The following is a 25,321-nucleotide window of genomic DNA, read 5'->3' as shown; positions in this document are numbered from 1 at the left end:
GGGTCCACAAGGACCTGCCTTCTTGCCAGCAACATAAGTTACCAGGCCTAGCTCCTTCAAGGGGCAAAGGGCCATCAGTGGATTGAAGGGTGCAAACAAGCATCTTTCAGGGACGCATCACAGGAAGATGAACATCTTCTCAAACTTTGAGGGGACTGTTTGCAGTCAACCTTTGGTGCATGTTTAGAGACAACTTACTGCTCATGCTGTGTGTGTGTGTGTGTCTGTCTGTCTGTCTGTCTGTCTGTCTGTGACTCTGTGTGTTCATATGCTTGTACATAATATGTGCATGTTATGGGGTATTTCCTTCAAATGTTTTCTTAGTTCTTGAGATAGGGTCTCTCACTCAACCTTGAGCTCTCTAGTTCATCTAGCCTGGCCAGCAGTGAGTTCCAGGGATCTTCCTGTCTCGGCCTCCCCAGCACGAGGGACTATGGGCACATGTCTGCATACTGAACTTTTCACATAGGGGAGCCCAACTCTGAACTGCCCCTAGGTTCTCCCCTGACCTGCACTGGCCCTGCCATTCTAGCTTCTGTCTGAAACAGCTGTAGGATGGCTGTCACCATACCCTGGCATCTTGTGAGAGGCAGCAGAATGAAGGTAGTGAGTTGGCCACTGCCTTCTGGTTTGCATCCAAGACTTGACACCCTCAGGTGTGTTTCTAGCAAGTGAGATGTGGGCCTAGGGAACAAGAAAGCCCTGTAGACATTGAGTGGTCTTTTGAAGAAATGGCACAGAGCTTGGGGTAGAGGAAGTAGTCCTCTCTGGCTGGGCTTTTGGTGTCCCAGAGACTGTATGGAAGTCCTGCCTCTGTGAAATTGACCTTGGCTCTTCTGACATCTGTCTCTCTTTGGGTGATGGCTAGTGAGTGACTTCCTGCTTCACAGGCCTGTTGAGGTCAAAGTAAGGAAGGCTTTTTGGCTCCTTTCCCAGAAGTGTCCAGTTAATAGCACTGGGGTCCTTTATGGGCTGGAGGTTCCCTCTCATTGCCAAAGTGCTTCTCACACAGACCCAGGCCTGGGAAGTAGCTCTGTGGGGATACCAGGCATGGAGCTGTTTGTTTGCATTTGTCCCAGCATGGTGTATGCTGTGCACTGTCAGGGCAGAGCAGAGTAGATAATTGACTGGCCAGGAGAGCCACACACTCTGTCTTCATCAGCTCATGGCTTAATGGGGATATTATTCACATGGACTTGTGGCTGTTTAATTATGGGTGGTGTCGTGAGAGATGGCATCTGGAGATAGGGTCTCTGGGACATGTATCTGGGTGCAAAAGGGGAGGCTGATGCTGTGGCTGGCTGGGTTGCTGGAGAATTAGTGTGGCCCTGGTGAGTGTCAGCATTTTCATCCCATGAGTAGTGGGAAGCCATTAGGCATTTTAAAATAGAAGAATGACATGATCTGATTTGTAGCATTAGGCATCAGGCACTGCTGGCTGCATAGGCCAGTCAGAGGGCCTTGGCAAGGCTAGGCAGCCATGACCTGACTAAGTTCTGGGAAGCGCTCTTTGTGAGACTCAGCCAAGCTGGAGAGACTGTTCTAGGCAGACATCAAACACCTCCTGTTGATACTCCACAATATCTACTTCATGAAAAGCATGCATTTGTATTTGTGTGTGTGTGTGTGTGTGTGTGTGTGTGTGTGTGTGTGTGTGTGTGTCTAAAGGACCTGGAAGTATATTCCATGCAGACTCTGGGTCCCTGAGGCCAAGGACATCAGAGTCAGGGCAGCCTTCATTTACTTTTGATTGGGAGGTGCTGGCAAGAGGTGTTATTTCTAGGACTGGGGAACTGAGGTAAAGTACTTGCTGGCCTGCAGTCAGTGGTCTACAGGGTCCTTAGGGCCACAAAGATAGTCCTGTCTACCCAGCTTCATGTGGGCTGGTAGGCAGAGGACTTACATTTGGGTGTGGGCAAGTGCAAATTTCCAGAGTTGGCTAGCTACATGGTCCCCAGTGCAGCTCACCTCATTCTACAGGCACTGTGTTTTCTGAGGACCTGTCCTCCCCACAGCCTCCGGTGTGGTTGGTACAAGTGTGGACTGGAGTGTGTCACTTTTCTTGGGGAGAGAGGCTGGTACGTATGCTTCAGATTTGATGATTTTTAAATTTTAAAAAGGGGCTTTGCTGTTAACATCTTCCACACTAAGATCAAAGCCTCCTGTCTTCTTTGGAGAGCACAGCTGTGAGTGAGGTGCCTTTGTAGATGGTTAGAACCAGGCCACTGAGTTTGGAGGGGCTGTAGCCCCCGCTGCCCCCGCTGCCTCCGCAGCCCTTGCTGCCCTGCTGATGTTTTGACTTTCCAACAGAGGGCAAGTGAGGGCATCCAGGTTGCTCCTGTGGGCTTGGAGCATGTGTGGCTGAGAAAGCCAGGTAAGCAGGGCCTTTGCGCAGTGAACTCAAACGAAGCCCATGCCTTGGGCAAATGGCTTATGCTGGGCCAAACATGAAGGTATTTAGCGTAGCTGCCTAGCTCCTTTCCCCTTGAGCCTGGCATGGGTCTCCTGAGGCCTGCCTTCCCATAGCCAGTCTTCTCCCATCTCTCTGCCTTTGTCCTAATTTGATATCTATTGCTGTGATAAAACGCCATGAGCACAGAAGCAGCTTGGGGGGGGAAAGGGCTCATTTGGCTTACATGTCCCAGTCATACCACTGAAGAAAGCCAGGGGAAGAACTCAAAGCAGGAACCAAGAGGCAGGAACTGAAGCAGGGACCATGGGGGAACGCAGTTTACTGGTGTGCTCCTCATGGCTTGCTCAACCTGCCTTCTTGGACCTTCCAGCACTGTCTGCTCAGTGGTGACACTGCCCACATTAGGGAAATACTCTGCAGACCTGCCTACAGGCCAGTCTGATGGAGGCAGTGCCACCCAACCAAACAAGAGGCCAACAACCAGCATAGCCCTTCTTGTTGCCACTAGCTTGCATGGTCCCATTTGCTCTCTAACCCTCCAGCTGTGTCAGACATTGTATCATTGTGCCTCAGTTTCCTACAGTCAGGCAGTGGATTTGTCATTGTGATCTTGGCAAGGGGACTGTGCTATGCATGGCATCTTGTTTTGCTGGGATACCAAGCTGTGACCCATTGTGTCACCTTCTGGCTCAAGAGTATTCAGAGGGGCAGCCCTCCTAAAACTTCTGCTGAAGAACTGGGTCTTTAGACCCTTGTTGCTGCCCCAGCTTCCCTTGGAAGGGACACTGGCAATGTGAACTCTGAAGTCTCACTTTACTCTAGCTGGGCAAAAGTGAGGGCCTTTATTGAGGATGCCCTCTTGGAACAAGATCCTTTTGATCCCTCTCCTGAGCCTGAAGTGTCAGGCTGGTCCTTCATGTAATTCCCAAGGAGGGCCACTTCTGAAGTGGTTGATTCAGAGAAAGAGAGTTGACATGAGAGCCCTGCCTCAGGCCAGCTTGCCCTTCACTCAAGACCATTACTATGAACACAGCCAGAAGACAGGGCAGGGTAGGTGCTGCTCTCTGGGGCACTGTGAGGATGAGGGGTGGTCTGCGGCCCTGTGTATTTGCATAAAACTATTAGTTACACATAAGGGGCACAGGACTGGGGAGTAAAGAGCTTTCTGTACCAGCATGAGGACCTGAGTTTGATCCCCATAACCCATGTTTGTTTTTTTTTAAAGTTAGATATTATGGCTTATGTATTCCTATCCCTGGGGAGGTAGGTGGACAGATGGAGCCCTGGAGCTCGCTGGCTCAGCCTATCTAGTTGGTGAGTTCCAGGTTTAGTGGGAGATCAGATCTCAAAAGTAAAGAGAGAGGGGCTAGAGGAAGACACCTGTTGTTAACCTCTGGCTTCCATAGGCATACAGAATAGTTGCATAGATGCCATATGGTATGTGAATTGCACACACCTGTGGCATTGGACCATCCTTCTGTGAAGCCAAGCTGGGGAGCGACAGTGCAAAGCTAAGTGGTGGCAGCTGAGGGCCTCTCACCTGGAACAAATCTGGGCTCGTTACTTTCCACTGTCAGACAGGAGCTCTGAGATATCCTAAATGTCTGTGGTTTAGCAGCTGGGTAGACTGTGGGTTTGCATGTCTGGGCCAGAACCTGTTAATCATACTTCACAGCTTCTCCGTTTCCAGCTTTGCTCACTGTCTGTTGGGCCCCAGGCTGAGCCGGCATTCCTAGGCTCTGGGAGAACGGAGGGGTACCACAACAGGGACATTGAATATGTTGGCCTTTCTTGGAGGGAAAGCAGGAACTCTGTGACTGCTACTCAGTGTGCATTAGCTGGGTCACCCTCTCTAGGACACCTATTGTTTGTCACTTGTCATTGTTTCTTCACAAGGGGAGCTTGTCTTGACCATTTGACTGGTACTATAGCTCTGTTCACTGGGCAACCCCTCTCCTCCTGGGCTCTCTTCCCGTACCTGTAGACCTGTATATTCATGGCAGACTGAGGAAGCAGAGGTAGAGGCAGGTAGCCTAGTACCAGTAGACACAGACAGAAACACCTAAAATTGGGCCACAAAGAGGAAGGGGCAGCCTAGACGCGGGTAGCCTTCTGACTGCCGATTGAGTTGCTGATTGAGATTCCTAGGAAGGGATCATGTGTCCCCAACAGCTCCTGCCTCTTCTCCACCAGAGCAAAGCAGTGTGAACAAGGCCACAAGTGCCAGTGCCTGCTCTGCTGAGAGGGCATGGCCCAGCCTCTGGACCCTGTGAGGAGCCATGCTCACGGCCACCAGTGTTGGGTTCTTCTGTTCCATGATGGAGTGTGCTCTCATCCCATGCTGCTGCCTGTACTAAATGGCAGAACTCTGGAATGCAGAAGTGGATCAGCCTGGGTAATGGATGCACACTACTCCCTAGTACTTGGTAGGATGAGCAGGCATGCAGCCGGTCATCACTGTCCATCAGAGTCCAGTCTATGCTTGTGGAGATTTTTGTCTCTATACCCTTAGGATGCACAGGGAACAGTCCCCATTATTGGCCATGTCTTTGGTTATAAAGCAAACCCTCATAAAACCTAAGAGATCAGGTAACAGAGATGGCTCAGTGGGTATCAGCTCTGTGCTATGTGGACATAAGGACCTAGTTCAAATCCCTGGCATCCAGGTAAACAGTTGGGCATGGCTGCTCATGCGCCTGACTGTAACTTCAGTGGCATAGGATGCTGAGACAAGAGGGTTGCTGGGGTTTGCTAGCTACCAGCCCAGCTTGGAGATCAGGGAGAGCCCTTGTCTCAAGAGAATAGGTTGAGAGTGGTAGAGCAGGAAGCCTGATGTCCTTCTCAGGCCTCCACATGTTTTGCATGGGTGTTTACATGAGCACATACATGTATACATGTGTGTGTATAACACACACACACAGAGGCACACACATTAAAGGTGCATAGAGAATATGTCATCTGGCCAGACCAAACTCAAACTAGATGTCAGTAACAGAATGCAAGAGGAAAAGCTGTACCCATGGGGAAATTAATGGCATGGTTCTGAACTACCTATGGATCACAAGGGAAGTGCGGAAGAGAACAAGTGAACGCTAATGAAAACACGCTCATCAGATCAGATCCTCAGAGAGAAGAGAACCTGCGGCGCCGAGTGTTCCAGCTGACAGAGCAGAGGCCTTGACCCTGCCACCAGGAGGGACATGGCAAGCAGAGGAGCCCAGGATGAGAAGGAAGGAGGAGGTAATGAACTTGAAAAAAGAAACACAATTGTGAAAAATGCAGAAGCAAAAGGCTGTTTTTCTGGGGGGAAAATCTATAAAATTGACAAACTGCCAACAAAAGTGAAATGTACTCGGAGAGGCAAATGAGTGGTCTCAGGCATGACACAGGGACACTGATATAGAGAGCCCGTGGCCTCTGAAGGATGGCATGTACAGGAACACCAGCTTGTCACTAGCAGGCCTAGGCAGCCTTCCGAACCAAAATTACCCCCAGCACGGTGCCCCACCTATAATCCCAGCCCAGGGAAGTAGAGGCAGATGGATCAGAGTTCAGCCACTCTGGGCTACATGATGAGTTTAAGGCCAGCCTGAGCTATGTGAGACTCTGTCTGTCCTCAAAGGTACAGACAAAACAAACACCCGAACCAAGGTGTATAGTGAGGTTGATGAACACTTTAAATGTGAATCACAATTAAAATACTCCAAAGAAAGAAGGTTCCAGGCCCATCAGGTTGGGTCCCTTAGGAACCCTGCTCACCAGCCGAAGCCTAATGGGTACCATCTTGACTCACTCGTCTTCCACAACACAGAGGGTATCTACAAAGTACAGCCAAAGGGAGCCTGGTGCTCATGGGATGGGGCTGTGTCTTGGCAGCCAGTGACATGTATGACCGACCCTGCAGAGACAAATCTGCTGGAACAGATGCTGTTGCTGAAGCTGTTGCCGTTTATTCAGAGAGCTGAGCAAGCAGGAAGAAGCTGGGACTTGCATTTCCTTAAGTGTACGAAGTTTCTGGAAGACCTTCTCAACCCCAGCTCAACCCCCCCCATCCTGCTCTAGGAACCCCTGCGTGGGCTCTGTGCTGTCAGGTATCAGCTGCAGAGGGCCATCCCCCTCCCCCACTCCATCCATCTGCTTCCAGCTTCTAAGGGAGTTTTTGATGCTGTCCCTTTTATTTTCTGTAGTTAGGCTTCAGAGAAATGAGACTGCCTTTATTCTCAACTGCAGTGGTATTCTGAGAGATTGCTCCTAAGTGCTGTGTTCACATGGCCATCTTTATCAGTACCTATGCTTGTTTGTATGTGGGGTTTTGTTGTTGTTGCTGTTTCTTTTCTAAAGTAAAGTTTGCTATATAGCTCAGGCTAGCATTGACCCCTTATTCTCTTTCCTTGGCCTCCTATATGCCGGGATTAAAGGCATGGGGCGGCGGGTACTACCATGTCCAGCTCATTTGTTGTTGTTGTTGTTTTGTAAGTGAAACACACATACAAACCAAAAAAAAGAAACTAAAGGAAAACAAAGAGAAGCATGCTGTTCATACTGTCAACCAATTGTCTTCATGTTGAGTGTGTGCTTCCCTGTGTCCCTGGGCCTTCTGCAATCTTCCCTTGGTTTGTATCACTGGACATGGACTCCCAGCGCCTGCTCCCACCTCTGTGAGTGTGCTCCTGAATAAGCTAGTGAACTTGTGTGTGAGGGCCCGTGGGCACACGGGCAGGTGTGTGTGTCTGTGTCCCAGGCGGCAGGATGTAAATCTCATTTAACATTCCTCAGAAACTACTGATCTTGGTGTTTTGAGTCCTAGCCTGGAACTCACCAAGCAGATTAGGGAGGTGGGCCAGAGAGCCCCAGAATCCTCCTGTTTCCACCCAGACTTTGTAAACATGGCTTCTGGGGATCAAACTCAGGTTCTTCTGTCTTTGAGGCCAGTGCTTTACTTTTGTGTGCTGTGCAGGCTCCTTTGGGTGGCAGTGAACAGATAGTGGATGTAGTCATTTAACTAAATGGCTTCCTCAGCTCTGGACCAGCATGCCCACTTGGGTGGACTCTGTGCTGATACCTTCCACTCAGCACAGCACTCATGGGGGCATCTCTTTAAAGGAATGGTTCGCCCCATAGCTGAGTCCAAAGGCAGGAGGTACCTCTTCCCAGCTGGCTCTTCTTTTTCTGTCTGCTTTACCCCAGATAGCCTCAGCATTAAGTTCACTTGTTTCTGAACACAAGCATCTACATGTTTATAAAGATGACTTTTTCTTATTTTGTAACTATGTGTAAATAAATGTGTGTGTGTTTGCTCGGGTATGTGCATGTGAATGCAGGTGCCTGTAAATCCCAGAAGAGGGCACCAGAGCCCTTGGAGCCAACCTATGTGGATGGCGGCTCTTCCATAGGAGCAGCCAGTGTTTGCAACTGCCAAGCCATTGATTGCTCCAGCCCCAGGTGTCCACAACATGCACATGGGCTTTCTTTTCTTTTTCTTCCCTTTTTAAATTTTATTTTATTTTATTTTTTGGCAATGCTCTGTATGTCTTAGGGGATCATGTCACCTTGCCTTGTTTAAATTTGTCCCCAGATGTTTTCTTCTCTCTGATGCTGTAACAGATGAAATACTCAACAGAGCTTGTCCATGCTGTTTTTGGCAGTTTAGATGAAAGCGCACACACATACCCTGGTATAAATATGGAGGCCAGAGAATGACCTTCAGGAAAGCGTTCTCTCCTTCCATCATGTGCTGGAACTCAGGTCATCAGGCCACACCTTAATTCACTGAATCACCTCACAGGCTTTGTCCTGAGGAAAGCTTGCAGCTGTCCTCCCCTGCATTTGATGTGACTGTGTGAGGGGGTCAGATCCCCTGGAACTGGAGTTACAGGCAGTTGTGAGCTACCATGTGGGTGCTAGGAATTGAACCCAGGCCCCCAGAAGAGCAACTGGTGCTCTTAACCACTGAGCCATCTCTGTAGCCTTAAAAAAAAAAAAATTTTTTTTTTTTTTTTACATCCCTGGTTTTTTGTTGTTTTTGTTTTTGTTCATTTGTTTTTGTTTCAGGAATGGCATGTCCTATGGAGGCTGCTGCCCTTTGTGTTCAAGGTGTCAGGTTTGGTGAAGGGATTTTCCTGTGTCAACTGAGAACAGAATAGAGCAGGGCTTCTTGTCCTTGGCTCATTAGTGGGCCGCACAGCACACTTAGGTGTTGCGATGCCTTGGATTCCTGCTGTTTTCAACCCCTTGCCACCACATGGGAAGCTTTCAGGGAACAGCTCATAGACTAAGCAGGTCCACACCTGTCCCCCAGGTTTACTGGTCTCAGTTCTAGTTATTTCTTTTAAAAAACAATTTTAGTTTTTATTTCATATATTAATTTCATTTTAATTTTAGGTTTGCAGTTTTTTAGTTTGAACCCAGGACCTCATGTGTGTTAAGCAAGCACCCTACAGAGCTACCTTCGCAGCCCCTTTTTTATGACTACTTTTTACATTTTGGGACAGAATCCCACAAACTACTCCTTGAACCCATGAGTGGCCCAGGAAAGCCTTTAACTCTTGTTCCTGCTGCCTCAGTCTCCACACAGCTAGGTTGGCGGGCCTATGCCACCATGCCTAGCTTGGCCTTAGTTTTCTGGAAATGTCTTTGCCTCTATTCAGTGTCTGCCCACTGCTGGGTTTTTTTTTGGGGGGGGTGCTTCCTCCTCTCTTTCTCTGCAAAGTTGGGAAGACTGTATGATCCTTGGAGTATTTGCTTGTGTTCGCTGTCTCAGCCTTCCCTTGTTTGAAAGACCCTGACTTTTCTTTTGACCCTCACATTGATCACAGGTTTATCTGCTTCTCTGGGGGTCACCTTAGAAGGTGGCATCAGTAGGAGTCTGCCTGTGTCATCTTAGCTACTCAGATGTGTGCCCAGTTGTCCCTAGCATCCTTTCATGACCTTTGTCTTGTGGTGCCCTCTCACATCTTCCAGGTTCATGGTGAGCTCTTCTCTCTGGTTGGCTTTGCTTAGGAGTTTCCTCTGCTATCTTTCACACAACCCAATCCTCATTGTCTCCAGTCTGCTGTCAGCTGTCAGCTGTCAGCTCAAGCTGCTCTCCTTCCCTGCTTTTCTTTTGGGCTCATTGTGTCATCTTTGATGTGACATCTTCCTTGTATTTGGAGTTCTCCGTTTCCACTTGGTGTTTGTCTCTGGTGTCTCCTAATCTCCCCTGTGAGTTCTTTTTTGTCCTAGGAATTACTTCACATTGTAGTTTCTTAAATTTTTGTTTTATAGGTGTGTGGTTGAGTGTGTATATGTGTGAGCCAGGTCAGCTTCAGGTGTCAGTCCTTATAGAGCCTAACATCTGTCATTTGAGCCAGCATATCTCAATGGCTGGGAGCTTAACCACTGGTTCTCAACCTTCCTAATACTGTGACACTTTAGTACAGCTTACGTTATGATGATTCCCAACCATAAAATTATTTTTGTTGCTACTTCATAACTGTAATTTTGCTACCATTACAATTCCTAATGTAAATATCTATGTTTTCTGTTGGTCTTAGGTGACCCCTGTGAAAGGGTTTTGGTTTTGTTTTTTTTTTAACACATGCCCCACCCCCAAAGGATTTGAGTCCCACAGGTTGAGAACCACTGCTCTAGTCTCAGCCTCCCCAGCACTGGGATCACAAATTGCATCAGCATGCCCAGCTTTTCATGTGGGTGCTGGAGCAATAATTTATCTAGATTTTGCTACTTAGTAGGTTTTTCTTCTACCATTTTCCACCCCCTTTTTTCCCTACCATTTCAACCCCCTAACCCTAGATAAGAGAGGAGAGACAGACACACATACACACACAGAAAGAGAGAGAGAGAGAGAGAGAGAGAGAGAGAGAGAGAGAGAGAGAGAGAGAGAGAGAGAGAGAGAGAGAGAGAGAGAGAGAGAAATGGGGAGGGGGGTTGAAAAATGGGTGGTGTTTTCATTAGACTACTTCCTGCTGATTAGGGGCATTGAGATCCTTGCAACTTTGATCTTCTCCACCAGAATATCTAATTTCTTCTTGTAGTTGTTTCTTCTTTGCACCTTACTATTTAACAGACTATAACCAACAACCAACCAACAACCCACACCACACCTCTGAGAAGTCCCCAGAATTCGAAATGTCATACAATCACAGAAGCGTTCTGTAGCTGGCAAAATCATGCCCCTGCCAGAGCATGAGGCAAATCTTAGTCAGCCTATGTGGATGACCTGAAGCAACTCTATATCCCCACACCTGGGATTAAAATGAAAACATGTTCTTATATTTCTGTGTTTTTTTAAGAAACTAAAATTCCACAGTTCTCACTATGGAATAGAACTCAAGTCCTCATGCTTTCAAAGCAATCACCCACAAAGCCATCTTCCTAACAGGGCTGTTGAATTACCTCTTGCTGTCCCTCTGCCTTTGATCTCCAACTTTATTTATGGCAGGCATTCTACTAAATGAATATACTAAGACTTGTTTTGTGGCCATCCTTTAGGTCTGTTCTGGAGTGTTCTATGTCCTATTTCAAGCCAGCCAAGGGTACACAGTGAGATCCTAGCTCATAAAACTGCCCTTGAACTCCCGGCCCCCTCTGCCTCCATTTCAGGATGGCTGGATCACAGGTGCAAACCTATCACCTCAGCCTTTTCTCTATTCTTGGAATGGAAGCCTAGGTTATTGACTTGAGATAAGAACACTGGATACTATACATTTTGTCTCTGCGCCTGGCTTTCTTGGATACACTGTGTCCAGTTCAACATATTTGCAGATTTCCTTTACTTTCTTAGAGTAGCATATTTCGTATGTGTTGTTACATTTCCAGGTGGCCAGAGCTTTGCTCTTGGCTCATTTTGGTTTCTGCTTTAGTCCCGAAGTACTCTCTGGACACTTTCTTTTAGTCCCTTGTAGCTGTCTGGCTACTTTGTTGCAGGCTTCTGGACTACACAAAGTTGAGGACCTCCATTTTATGGTCTGGGATCAGCACAACATGAGGAATTGTACTAAAGGGTTGCAGCATTAGGAAGGCTTGAGAACCATAGCTCTAAAGACTCTTGAGGTTGTTTTTCCATTTGTAGTTTCCTCTCTAGCCTGTAATCACCTTCTAGGGTAGACAAGGGGGCCTGAGACAGATTCCTTACCTGCTTCTAGCCAAGTGTCAGGGTCAGCCAAGATTCCCCTAGCTTGAGTCCTTCCTTACACCTGAACAAGTGCTATGCACTGCTGTCCCCCCACCCCAGAATCACCCCCCATGACCTACCATCTGTGCTGAACGGTAGTGGCACCTGGTTATGTCATCGTCTCCTCGCAGGTTGAAGGTGGAGGAGCTGGAGGGTGAACGGAGCCGTCTGGAACAGGAAAAGCAGGCACTGGAGATGCAGATGGAGAGACTAACCCTACAGGTAGGTTTGGGTGGCCAGAGAGATGTTCCCTGCACAGACATTACTCCTTCTAGCTCCCGTGAATGAAACCTAGACTTCCTCCTATACATCCACCTTACCTGGCTGAGAGCTACTGCTGGGTTCTGCAGGGCCACAGGTCTATGCCTCTCTGGCTCACTGTGCAGGGACCGCTTCATGCCCTTGGTTCTTGTGCTTCTTAGCACTGACTTCAGCCTCTCTTCTCTCTGGTGCCGTCCACTGTCGCTCCTATGTCCCTGTGGTCATGACCTTCTCTGCTGTCTGCATTGGACTGTTTCCTTTCTTTTAGTTTTCTTCCTCTTGATCACACTGCTCATGGCAAGAAGCCCACAGGTTAGAGATTGCCTGGCTTCTAGACAGGCCATTGATTTTTACCTTGGCACCTATTAGAGGCAATCAAATCGTGTCCCTATTACCAATCTTGGTGATTGGAGAGGTGACAACTTTGATGAAGTGAGGTGTTCTGAACCTTAGCTGTACTCATACCCAGCCCTAGGACCTGTCATTCTGCTCTGTTCTAATTGGGCCAATGTCCTGGGCTGAGGGCTGCTGGAGGGTGAATCAAGGCTACCTGGCTACAGAACTGTGTCAGGTTAGGGGGATAAATGGATTTCAGCGCAGCTCGCAGGCACTTCAGGGACAACACAGCTAGAGAAGGTGCCAGTATTCTGTGCCCCGCGTGGGTGACACAAGAATGGGACCACAAGTGTGTGTGTGTTGGCACTGTTGAGCCCTGCAGCTCAGAGCCTTCCTGAGGGCCAGAGTGCTAGTGACTACATCCACCCCTGCTCTGTACTCTGTGTGGAGCCCTGTGCACAGGCAGGCACTGAGTGCATACATACATGAACCGTACTCACAGCATGGTCAGAAACGGCATGGAGGGCTGAGTCTGTGGTCCTGGAGAGCAATATCCATGTCAACTGATGATCAGGAATCCAGGGACGGTATGCCCAGTTGGCATGGAGGCCTGAGGTGGGGGAGAGGCAGCTGTTGTAGAAATTTCTAGAGAGCCCCATAGTCCCTACAACCTCTGTAGGCTGTGCTTCAGGAAGGGAGCTTACCAGAGCCAGACTGGGGAAATTGGTTACTCAGACTGCCCCATGAGGCTTAACTGTCCTGTGTAGCCTTCGCCCCCTCCCTGTCCCCTCCCCGCTACTGCTGTCTGTCCTCCAGCCTTGCTCTAATCTCAGAGCTGGAGGCTGTAGCAGGACTCCCTGACTCCTATTGCATCCCAAATCACCTTCTCCCCTAGCCAGTACTGGACCTCAGCTGGACTCCCCAGATGGGCACATATCAGGAAGTCCAGGTGATGGTCAGAATGCCCGGCTCTGCATCCCTGTCCTGTACCATTCACACTAAAGGTCTTTTCAGACAAGGTTGTGTCCACTATTTTATTAGTAAATACAAACCACTTACTCCAGCTGTTTGATCCTGGGAGTTTGGCCCAGTTCCCACTACACACCAGCCTGTCCCCTCTGTGTCTCCCTATACCCTTGTCAGACAAACTTGTGGGTAGGCCAGCCCAGCAGTTGTCTGTGTCTTGGATAATTGAGTCTCCTTCCTAGGTCACTGGCCTCAGTTCAGGGGCCCCATACTAACTGCAAGGCTGTGGCTGCCAGACTGGGTCTGTTCTGTGTGTCCCAGCTGTTGTCACATCTGGGCAGGGACGATTTTTACACCCAGGACTGAACTGGTTCTCCAAGGGGGCATTAGTCACTTATGATAAGGAACAGTTCCCACCCAACTTCAATGTCAGAGCTGGCTCCTCATCTGCTGTCCTTTCGGTGTGTGTAGGAGCTCCCGTGTGAGCAGCTGGTCTGTAACACTGAATGGCAGGGTGGCTGCAGGTCCTTCTGAGCACATGGGGACAGAACCTGTGACACATGAGACTGGTCCTCAGGGAAAGGCAAACAGGCCTGGGTTTGGCTCAGTAGTGGTCCAGGAGGAGTTTCCTGGGTCAGAAGGTGACTTGGACACATGAAAAGAGAAAGGCCGCCCCCTACACATACTTTGGGTGGCTTGGACATGCTGATTTCCTATCTGAGCTGCCGTACCTTCTTTATAAGACTGGGTGATGAGGATCCTTGAGGGAATCCTGTGCTAGGTCCTTTCTCTCCCCCATCCCCTGCTATTCCCCAAGTGCCTGCAAGGCCTTGTTAGATGCTCTTGTCATTCCTTTTTCATCAAGGTCAAAGTCCTCGTTCCCATTATATGTTGGTCTTGAACCTGGGCCCCTCTGGTGCTGGGGAAGAAACATCCATCCTGGGGCTTCTTATGGCCTGTCCATAGCATTTAATGCCAGCCCCTTTTGAGACCCAGCCTCCTCTGCAGCCCTAATGGAGCTTCTTGGACTGGTAATCTTGTGGTCTAGCCTTTGGGCTTCCTCAAGCCTTACCCATGTGCTCAGTATGCAGGCAGCCTCCTGCACTCCCACTCCTGCCTCACTCTTCCCTCTAGAGAAGAAGAGTGGCTTCAAGTTGGCGCTTCAAGGAAGATTGATTAAAATCAGCTGCGGTTCATCTTAATTGGGAACATATGCTCAGAGAGGGAGCTCAACTAGTTAGGATTTTTTGTAATTAGTTCACAGCTGGTTGACGAGGAAACAAAACTCCGGTGACCACTTAGAGCTGGGTGCGTGGGTGTGCTTGGGGGCTCAGTGGACGGGTCATCAGAGCGGCTGCATGCAGACTTGCCAAGTTGATGCATGCCATCATTGGCTATTTGTACACTGACCAGAGTGACCTGTGTGCATTGCTAGTGTAGCTAGGGAGTAGGAAACGGGTACTAGGGTCTACTTGTCTAATGGGCTCACGTGCCAATGGGTTGAGTGGACAACAAACTTATGACTCACAGACAGCCCTGGCAAAGCTTCTGGGAGGTTAGACACAGTGGTGCAGGCCTCAAGTCTCAGCACTGTAGCAGCTGTTCAGAATTTCAGAGCTTGGACTACATAGTGAGATCCTGTGTGGAAAATGTGGGGGCAGGATCTACAGGAAGGCCTTCCTTAGAGATGGGGAAACTAAGGCTGGCACAGAAGCAGACACAGGGATTGTCAGTCTCTGTCCTTAGATACCTTGTGTTTTCCCTAAGAGCAGGGACAGCTGCTTGATTACAGAGGTCCATGCTCCTCGTAGACTTCTCCACATAAGTGATTCTGATGAGCTAGGTCTGGATACTGTATAGGGTCACCAAGGAGAAGCCTGTCAGGGGCTCTGCCAACCCTGAGGCGCAGAGGAGCCTGTCCAGGGCAGGACATATCCTTGCATGGTGACAAGTGAGGTTCCTCCATGTGAAACGTGGGGTGCTGAGCCAACCCTGAGACTTGTCAATGCCTCCTGGGTCCCAGATTATAGGCTAAGGGCGGGCCTCCATGGACTTGGGCCTTGCTGCTTTTCCCCAGTGTTTTAACTGCAAGCATTTTCAAGATAGAGAAATTGAAAGAATTTTACAGTGAATGCCCACTTACCCACCACCTACATCCTGTCGGGAACATCACACTTGTGGCTGTATGACATTCCTATCCATCCCTCTGCCATCCATTAGTCCGTTTTATTCTTTTGATGCATTTGAAACTAAATTGCAGACATCTGTACACTTCCTCTAAGCACTCGAGCATGCATGTAATTAAGCGAATTCATCTCTGGAATCTGACGCCTGGGCTCCTGCCGTCCCACAGTATCGCCTCATCATGGAGAAGAGCTCCTCCCTCCACCAGTGAGGCTGTGCCAGTGGACCCCAGTGCCAGGCCTCTGAGCTGGCACATTCCTCTCACAGTCAGGGGAGGCTAGGCTGGTGTCCATACCACCTTGCAGTCCTTCTAAAGTGCTGCTCAGAACAGAGCCCAGACGGCTGCCCAGTGACATTTAAAATCAGAATATCTTTTTTGGAAATGGAGTGGGCAGAAAATTGCTGGGTTTCCTGCGAGCGGAAAGCTTCCTGAGCCTGCAGACGTCCCTGCTCCTGTCTGCGTCACAAGCAGCAGTGCGGTTAGGGTGCCCAGCCTCATCTCTTCCTGTGCCCACACCTGCCACACACATTTCTACAATGTCAGGGTGTCACTTACCACGAGACACCCGTGACAGGCACGGTCCTAAGAAAATGAATGAAAAAAAAAACCCAGCATTGTCTGGATCCTTGAGCTCAAGACCATGCGAGCACAAGGCTCTGATGCCCCTAACCCTTATCTGAGTGCTGAGTGACACTAAGGAGGTGGCATCGGTGCTCTTTGTGTGAAGGTAGTGGATCATGGGAGGCTGTAGCATACCACAGAGCAAGAAATGGCATACGAGCATTCAGACACTAGAGCAGAGACTTGAGTGTCCTCTAGGAGCATCTCAGTCCCTGCCCACTGTGACTCCTCAGCCCAGTTCTTTCCCAAAGACCTGCAATGTCTGTGAGGCCCACCTTTCTCTGTGTCATGCAGTGGTGTCTACTGGTAGAGGCTGCAAGGACCAAGCAAGACACCCCTTTTGCCACTGTCATGAACGAACGAACTCTGCCTAACCCAGCTATGCTAGCACTCCTGTCCTCCTCAGCCTAGCCATGGCCAACACCCTCCTCTCCAGGTGTTCACAGAGACTGTGTTGTTGTGGCGTTTGACCTCCAACCCCTGTCCAGGACCTCAGTGCAGCTCCCTGTGGGCAATGTCCATAACTCTCCTGCAGATTTGGAGTCTTGCCTACAGTCATGGGAATAGGGTGAATGTAGAGGCTCAGTGTTGTCTACATGCCTGTTCTCCTTGCACCAGCATGTTGACTGATGTCTCTTAGTCGGGGACCTCCTTTGTGTCCCTCTGGAACAGACCTGGTTTTGTCTTGTATCTTTCTGTAGGCATTGTTATGTATGGACAGTTTCTGTGTGGGAACTCCTTGTGGACCTTTATAACCTTCACCAGTCTTTGCTACTTTTTTCCCTTCCCTTTTCTTCTTTGCAGTATTCAGATTATACCCAGGGCCTTGGGTATGCTAGGCAAGTGCTCTACTGCTAAGCCATGCCCCAGCCCCTCCCAGGGAGATTCTAGGCAAATACTCTACCATTAAACTATATCCCCAGCCTTCTTTTTCTTTTTTATTGTGAGACAGGTCTCACTATGTTACCCAGGTTGGCCTGAAAGCCTGCTCTGTAGGCCAGGCAGGCCTTGAAGGACTTGTGATCTTCCTGTCTTGGACCTCGTGTAGCTGGGATAGCAGGCCTGTACATCATACTCCACTGTGCCTTAGCATCTTGCACAAAGACAAGTATATGTCCCTCCTGACTCTACCTTGTACCAGGGCTGGGAGCTGGCCTTGACAGAGAAGAGCTCAGCATCTCTCCTGGAGTGACCTCCATGCCCTGCCTTGCAGAATGTCTGTGAGAAGTGAGATGCTCAGTGAAAGGACAGAGAGCACAGACCCACAGAGGTGAATGCAGGCAGCTCATGTTTATTAACACTGGAGACTAAAAACAGCCGGCTTGCTGATAGGCATTTGTGTGGTCAATTTCCACAGGCTGATTTCTTTTGATTGTTTTTGAGCAACTGATGCACCCTCCATACAAAGCCCCTCCTCTTCTTAATGTCACCTCCTACAGAGCTTAGTCCCTTGGGCCTACAGGCCCTCAAGCACCAGCTGCTTCTCCTTGCTGGAGCACTGAACTTGTGGAACCCTGACTTCCAATGATTCCAGGATCCTCATACTCCACAGATCCCAGCTTGGATCCTTAGACCCCCGACTACTGCCTCAGCACCCTGGCTTGCAATTAGCAGTCTTCTCTGACAGTCTCAAGTGTGCCTAGTGGTCCTATCCTGTAGTAGCTTTGTGCCTTTCTAGCTTATTCCCATTGGAATCCCTACCTGAAGCCTGCTCAGGAGCACACATGACCCAGAAGCCAGCTACAATGACTATCTTCCTCTCTTGATACATCTAAGGTTTTAGTGATCTCACTTTTACATGACAAGTAAAAGAAAAAGGGGAAAAAATAGAAAAGACTGGTGAAGATGGTAAACGCCCACACAAACTGCTCATACATGCAGTGTGCACAGCAAGACACAAGACAAAACCAGAGCTGTTCCAGAGGGACACAAACGAGATTCCCAGACTAAGAGACATCAGCCAGCATGCTTGCGCAAGAAGGGCAGACATTGTAGACAACACTGAGTCTCCTTGAGGTTCTTGTAAATGATTTAACTGAGAACGTTACAAGTCTAATGGTGGTGGTGTTTCTTCTTCTCTTTCTCCTCCTTCTTCCTCCTCCTCCTCCCTTTTCTTCTTGCTATTCAGAAATAGAACTCAGCCTTGTACATGATAAGGGATCTACTACTGAGCCACACCCACAGTCCCTCACTGGGGTCTAGACAGGTGCTGTACCACTGAGCCACACCTCTAGTCTCTGGTTGATTCTAGTCAGGTGCTTTATAACTGAGCCACATTCTAATGTCCCAGAACTATAGAAACTTGTGACTCATATTTTTGGGTGTATTGACATTCTCTCACCACTCTCTACAGCAAGTACACTGAGAGGTGAGCATAGTAGCACCAACATGGAGACTGTCCAGGCAGACTATCTCCATGGGGAGCTGAATGAATGGTACAGCTGCCAAGGACCAGGAGGACTACAGAGAAGAAGCAGTGCTCTATAGGGTGTGGCATAGCTGGCACTATTCAGCATCCTTTTTACCATCTGTGCCCAAAACAGATGGGCTAGGTTGGTCCAGGTGGCCGGCCCTTTTTGTAGTGACAGCCTTACAGTATTCTCTGTTCAAATGAAGCACTCTCTGCCATACCATGTGGTATTGGCAGATATAACACTGACCCTGCCATTATGGATAAGACTCTGGTTTCTAGGGGAAATGTCTTGAGAGGCTTCATGATGTTTGCTATGGATGCCATGGCCATTGAAAGACCCCTTTGGAGCCTTTGATCTAAGCAGTCAGCAGGAGGATAATGAGTTCAAGGCCACTGTAGGCCATATAAAGAACTCTGGTTTAGGAAAACCAAATAATCTGAAAGCACTGTGGTTTAACCATGGCCTGACAAGTTTAGAAGGTTCATAGGCAGGAGATGGAAGGAATATTCATTCACTGGGCTCACATGGAGCACTTGTGTTCATGGATAGATAAGTAAATGAATAAGCCCTGGTCTTTCTTTTTTTTTTTAAGATTTATTTATTTGTTTGTTTGTTTGTTTGAGTACACTGTAGCTGTACAGATGGCCATGAGCCATCATGTGGCTGCTGGGCATTGAACTCAGTATGGCCCTGCTCGCTCCGGCCCCACTCACTCCGGCCCCACTTGCTCCGGTGTAATACACTGTAGCTGTCTTCAGATGCACCAGAAGAGGGCATCAGAGCCAGGTGTGGTGGCACACGCCTTTAATCCCCGCACTTGGGAGGCAGAGGCAGGCAGATTTCTGAGTTCAAGGCCAGCCTGGTCTACAGAGTGAGCTCCAGGACAGCCAGGGCTACACAGAGAAACCCTGTCTCGAAAAAACCAACAAAAAAAAAAAAAAAAGAAGAAGAAGAGGGCATCAGATCTCATTACAGGTGGTTATGAGCCACCATGTGGTTGCTGGAATCTGAACTCAGGACCTTCAGAAGAGCAGTCAGTGCTCTTACCCGCTGAGCCATCTCGCCAGCCCCAAACCCTGGTCTTTCTATGTCATGGAATATTATTTACCCCAGAATGAAATCCTGACACCTGCTGCAGTATGGATACACTGAAGACACTCGCTAAGAAAACTTAAGGAGGCCCACACAGATCCATGCTGTCGGAGTCCCTTGAATATCTGGTTCCTAGAGATGCAAAGTGGAAAAGTGGAAGCCATGCTGGGGTGGGGGCAGGGAGTTAGTATTTAATGCCACTTTCAGCTGGGGAAGAGGAGGGATTTGGAGTGAATAGCAGTCATGGTTGTACAACAGTGGATATGCTTAACACATTGGCTGCACATTAAGGCATGTTTCAGTGGGATTTTTCACAGTTAAAAAAAATCAAAAGGAACTGGTGATATGGCTTAGTTCATAGGACACTCAGCATACGGGAAGCCTGAGCTTGCTTCCTAGTACCACGTAAACTGGGCATGGGGGTGCACACTTGTAATTCCAGCACACCAGATGTGGTCATCATCATCAAAAGGTTCAGGGTCATTTTCCTGGCTTCCATAGAGATGTCAAGAACAGCCTGAGCTCGAGGAGACTGTCTGAGAGAGAGAGAGAAAGAGAGAGGGGCAGGGAGAGGGGGAGAGAGAGGGATGCATGCATGCATACATACATAATGAATCATCTTTGTGTGATAGAGACCCAGGGTCAGGGATGGAAGATCCTGCCATACACATCAATGTGCTAGGGGTGGTAGCTCTCCGGCCCCACCCTCACAGACTCCTGCTCACCCCTCATTGACCCTTGACCATCATCTCTTAATTGATCCTTCTACTGCTGGCTCATGTCTCTGTAGCTTCCTTTCAGCTGTCACTAATAACCAGGCATGGGGGTTGGGCAGCAGCCAGTTACTATACAGTGAGAAGGTCATAAGAACAGACACTACTTGCTTTCCAGAGTTCCTTCTGGTTGGCCCATTCTGGGGTTGCTGGGAATGACAGTCTAAGCTATGGCCTGGTAGACACAAATAGGATACCTGCCCCTCCTCCAAGAACAGTGTCCACTTCATGTCCACACCCTGACTGTGCTGATATAGAAGCCCAGTTGGGGTAGCCAACCTTGTCACTAGCAGTGAGGCCATATTCATCCTCAGTGCTGCGTGTCACAAAGCTGAGATTAGGATCCTGAGTATCAGCCCAGCTCATAGCTGGTGGAGCTGGGCCAACAGTTGAGCTTAGCTGAGTGCTCTATGTAGGCTCTCAACTAAAGCATACCCATATATCAGCTCTGGAGCCTCAGCCTTCTAGACCTGTTTCCTCATTTGGTTTGTTGAGGGCATTGGGTTGCAAGACAGATGGAGAAAGGAAGGAGGGAGCATAGGCCCAGGGTCTGGAGACCTGTCATGATAATTCTCTGGCTTCTGCTGTGGCCAATTATCTCCCAGCTTGTGTGTAGTCTACATAGTCCTCCCTGTGGTGACTGGTCCAGTTTGTTGGAAGGCCACAGCACTGCATATTCCCAGATAGTCAGTCTCCTGAGCTGCTGCCATAGTCCCGGGGTCTCACTTTGGCTTTGCCAGCTCTGATTTTGTTGAGGGTGGGAGAGAGAGGAGTGGTTCTGAGCCTATCTGAAGCAAACTGTAGCAGACAGTTTCTTGCTGAGACAGTAAGGATGGAAGAGGGAATGGTGGCCCATAGGTCCACCAGGTGACAGAGGGCCTTGGGACACAAGTGCTTGAAACCCCGTGGCTCCTTCTATTTACTGCTGGCACCACTTTTCCCGATCCTACTCTGATGGACAGGGGCTGATGGGTGTCATCTCTTTGCAACTGAAACTCCTGGTAATTGCCCCAGTTTGGTAGGTATTCTTCAGTTCTTAGGGGTGTCTCGAGGAAACCTCAGATCCATGGACCATTGAGAGAGCCACCTGGGCATGTTTAACATCGGCCTTAGGGCAGGATCAAATAGACAGGCCTTAGTCTCAGCACTTTAGCTTTAGGGATGAGGATGGACAGGTGGACAGGCAGACAAACTAAGGATCTGCTTAGAGTACAGAGATGGACCTAAAAACATTGGGTTGGTTGACCCTTTGGCTTTTAACCCCATGAGCCACCTAGGTGATAGCTGCCCACCCTGCAAAGCTGTTGCAAAGAACATGCTCACATGCCCACCCTCTTGTTCTTCCTAAGGACTTGGAGCCACTTGGTGATACCCACAGCTCAGGAACAGCTAAAGCCTGTAGAGGAAGCAACCCAGTGGTCTCATTTCAGAGCATGAGGGTTTGCTTGGGACTGTAGATCACTGACTTCCAGGCCAGGCCTGGCCCTTCCAGGAGGCCCAAACAGAGCAACTAAAGAGAGAGGACCCTAGGCATCCTGAAGTGGCCACTAGCCTTTTGCCCTTCTCTCTGAGTGCTGGCCTGTGCATGAGAAAGTTAGCTACCCCCTTTCCCTTAGATCTACATGGTTAGGTATTGACGAATTGGTGTTGCCCAAGTCTTGTACTGGAAGCCTAAAGTGAAGCCCTGGGCAATCCATTGAGCCTGGGAGAACCTGCCTCAAGGGCTTCCTGTCCCAGCTTACCTCCCCCGCCCCCCCCCACACACACACACATACACACGTTCTCTCATATGTTGCTAACTGAGCTCACAGCCCAGGGTCTAAAGGATGAGATGCAGAAGAGGCTGAGGTCTGGTGTGGGTAGCTCTTTAGGCTGCCTCAGCAAGGGTGTTGCTACCATGGAAGCCACCAGCCCTTCCTTGGCTAAGCAAGGTTTACCCATAGTCCTTTAGGACTGTATTCTGAAGCCCAGCAGTCCAGCCTGGCATTTGTGCTGTGTTAATACATCCTGTCCTGTTTTGTGATCTACCTTAGTCACTAGGAACCAGGTACCTGACGGTGTAGTAAAAACAGCTCTGAGCTGTGATAGCCCAAACATTCCCCTAGTCCATCTCTGGAGCTGCTGAGGGTGGTCCAGCCTGGCCCCCTGAATAAGCAGGTTCCACAGGCTGTGTGGGGCAGGGGAAGCCACACAGTGACCACCTGGGGGTCCTGTGGTCATCACTTGTGGTCTCTGCTACTTCCTCAATCCAGCTCTGCCTACTACTCCCAGACCCACCCAGCAGCCCAACAGAAACCTCGCTTTCACTATGGAGCTGCAGAGCTCAGCTGGGAGAGGTATTGGTTTAGTTTTGAGTTGAGTGACTTATAAATATGCATGAGGAGCAGCAGTTATTTAACTGTGCTTTTTAATTCTTCTCGAGTTGCTGCCTCTTTCCAGCAGGGTCTCTTGGTATGCGAGTCAGGTACCCAGTGGCAGCCTTCCTTGGCTCTCAGCTTGCTGCCTGGACCTTCCCTGGGGCAATTGGACCCAGAGGAGTGAGGTTAGGGGCAGCTGTTCTCCAGTGGAGATATAGTTAAGAGATCTGGTTCTATTGTAGGATTAGGAGCCAGGGGTTGCTTTCCTCTGGACTTTAGTTTTTAATTTTCATTATTTTTTATTATTTATTTATTTTGTGTGTCTGTTTATATGAATATGCATGTACCATAGCACACGTGTGTATGGATAACCTGTGGGAGTCACTTCTCTACTTCTGTCATGTGGGTCCTAGGGATTGAACTCAGGTTGTCAGCATTGACAAGTACCTGTTTTCTTTATCTACTGAGCCATCTCACAGGCTAGGGTGTGTGTGTGTGTGTGTGTGTGTGTGTGTGTGTGTGTGTGTGTGTGTATACACTGTATACACCTTATGTGCACCATGTGGATACTTATAGGTGCCCATGTTGGGTGCCCTGCAACTGGAGTTATAGGCAATTGTGAGCCATCTGATACAAGTGCTGTGAACCAAATGTGGGTCCTTTATAAGAGCAATATGTACTCTTAGCCCCCAAGCCATCTTTCTAGCCCAGAAGGGTTCTTAAAGACCAGATTCACTAGGACTGGGGACATAGATCAGTGGATAGGACCCAAGTTCAAATCTCTAGCAGCCATATAAAATACCAGGCATGGCACATATAACCTCAGTAATGGAGGGTAGAGACAAGTGAAGCCCAAGAGCTTCCTACTGACTAAAGCAGTGGGCTTCCAGTTCAATGAAAAGACTGTTTCAAGGCTGTAAAACTAAGAACAGTAGAGGAATGACCCCCTACCCCAGCTCCATGTCCTGCTCCATGCTTTCATATGTGTCTATATACTCGATCATATGCTGTACACTGCACACACCCATACATACAGAAAAGGGACCAAATTCACCATGTTCCCCCTCATAGAGGGAAACTGAGGCCTGGAGGATCAGAGGGCCTGTGGAAGGCCACTCACACACTAGGGAAAGAACACACTATACGAACCAAATGCACCAGATACTTACCCACTCAGCTATGTGCCTGCTGATGGCTCTCTGGATACAGAACAGTGGCTGATCACCTCAGCTTAAATGGATAAAAGGTCACAGAGTGGGCAGAAGAGCCACCTGCCCTTCAGGGAGTCTTTACCATGCCCTGGAGGAGTTCCCTGCACAGACCTGCCAGCACCACTATCCATAGATCTGGGCAGGGGCCACTGAAAGTCCCATTGTTGACACCTTCCTGCCACACACTCTGTCAGCTCCTGTGTGCCCACCATCATTAGCAGAAAACATCAGCTCGCTCGCTCACTCAGCAAGTGAGATGTTTTTGTTTAGTCAATGATTGCATCGTGGCTTCAAAGGAAGGTTCCAGAATTTTCCTTTTGAGATTCTTGTCAGTGCCTCCAGTTTCCTCAGCTGTGAATCAAACAAGGCAACAAATTTTAGCAGCAGATTACAGCCATTCTCCCCTTTTTTCCTCAAAGCTGTCATCCTGTGGCAGACTCAGCGAAGTTGCTCGCTTGTTCCCATCTGTTCGTCTCGAATGCTCACTGGCCCCCTGGACAGTCTTCTTCATATCAGTACTGATGTCCCTGGCCCTGAAACAGGCAGCAGGTGTGCCTGGAAACCAAGCAGACACAAACCAGGACTGAGATAGGATCTGGTGCTGTGAACATGACCCTGGGACTTTTCTTCCCCTGAGGGATCTCTGTTCCTCTGCTGTAGTTAGAGGTACATGGCTGCCTGGCCCCTCAAGTGCTCAAACATGCCCAGGCACAGAAGCAGGCATGACTGACAGCACCTCCTGGCCAGGTGGATTAATGATTAGTACATGTTAGAAGGCACTGACCTGTTTCCCTGGCCTATGGCAACCCCTCAGGGTCTGCCCAGCCTCCCTCCCATGTTTGTTATGTAGTTCTTGGCTGGCCCTTCCTTGCACCAAGGTCCTTGGCATGTCTGGTGGTGGTAGCATTGATAGCTCTCTCTAGTAGTCTGAAGGCTACACAAGCCTTAACATGAATGACACCCACGGCTTACCTCCTGCACCATGTGGCCACTGACCTCTGCCACTCAGTTTCCTTCCCAGTCCAAGCTCTGAAACCCCTTCTCTCAGCCCTGCTACAGGACTTGAGCACAGAAACCTGGTGGATGCTGGGTGCACACATGGCTGTGGACTCAGACAGTGCCCTTGGCCCTGCCTTCTCCATTTATGTGGTGTCTACAGACAGCTATTACTTCATCTGTAACCCTTGTACCTCTAGGTGATCATATAGGGAAGAGAGTTCTTAAATTGGGGTCACTTCTGTCTGCAGCATCGGCCCCATATCTACTCAGGAGCAGAGATGTTGTGTCTGTCACAGGAGGGAGGCCAGGCTGTTTTGCTGGACCTCTTGGTTCCTTATGCTTCAGTTGGTGATCTGATTTCTAAGGGTGTGAAATACATTCTGGCCCGAGAAATGTTCTATTTGTTAAGCATTCATCCGGTAGACTCTGCCATACCTGACACACTGTCAGTGCCAGAAGCACTGTGAAGAACCAGACAGACAGCCCTGTCCTCACGGAGCTGACCTCTGGTAGGGGACAGC

The 25,321-nt window shown here is 49.1% G+C and overlaps 1 protein-coding gene across 4 annotated transcripts in view; it reads left to right on the top strand.

The window, feature by feature from the left end:
- Nucleotides 1–25,321, top strand: part of Mad1l1 (mitotic arrest deficient 1 like 1) — a 314,427-nt gene that overhangs the window by 205,194 nt on the left and 83,912 nt on the right. For all 4 annotated transcript variants that reach the window (XM_031338516.1, XM_031338517.1, XM_031338518.1 and 1 more), the window contains one exon: nt 11,717–11,807. In XM_031338516.1, coding sequence (XP_031194376.1) covers nt 11,717–11,807 — 91 coding nt within the window. The remainder of the gene's footprint in view (nt 1–11,716; nt 11,808–25,321) is intronic.

This window comes from Mastomys coucha, unplaced genomic scaffold, assembly GCF_008632895.1.
Source record: "Mastomys coucha isolate ucsf_1 unplaced genomic scaffold, UCSF_Mcou_1 pScaffold22, whole genome shotgun sequence".
In the NCBI taxonomy this organism is placed as follows: domain Eukaryota; kingdom Metazoa; phylum Chordata; class Mammalia; order Rodentia; family Muridae; genus Mastomys; species Mastomys coucha.
This window is presented reverse-complemented; position numbering and strand designations above follow the sequence as displayed.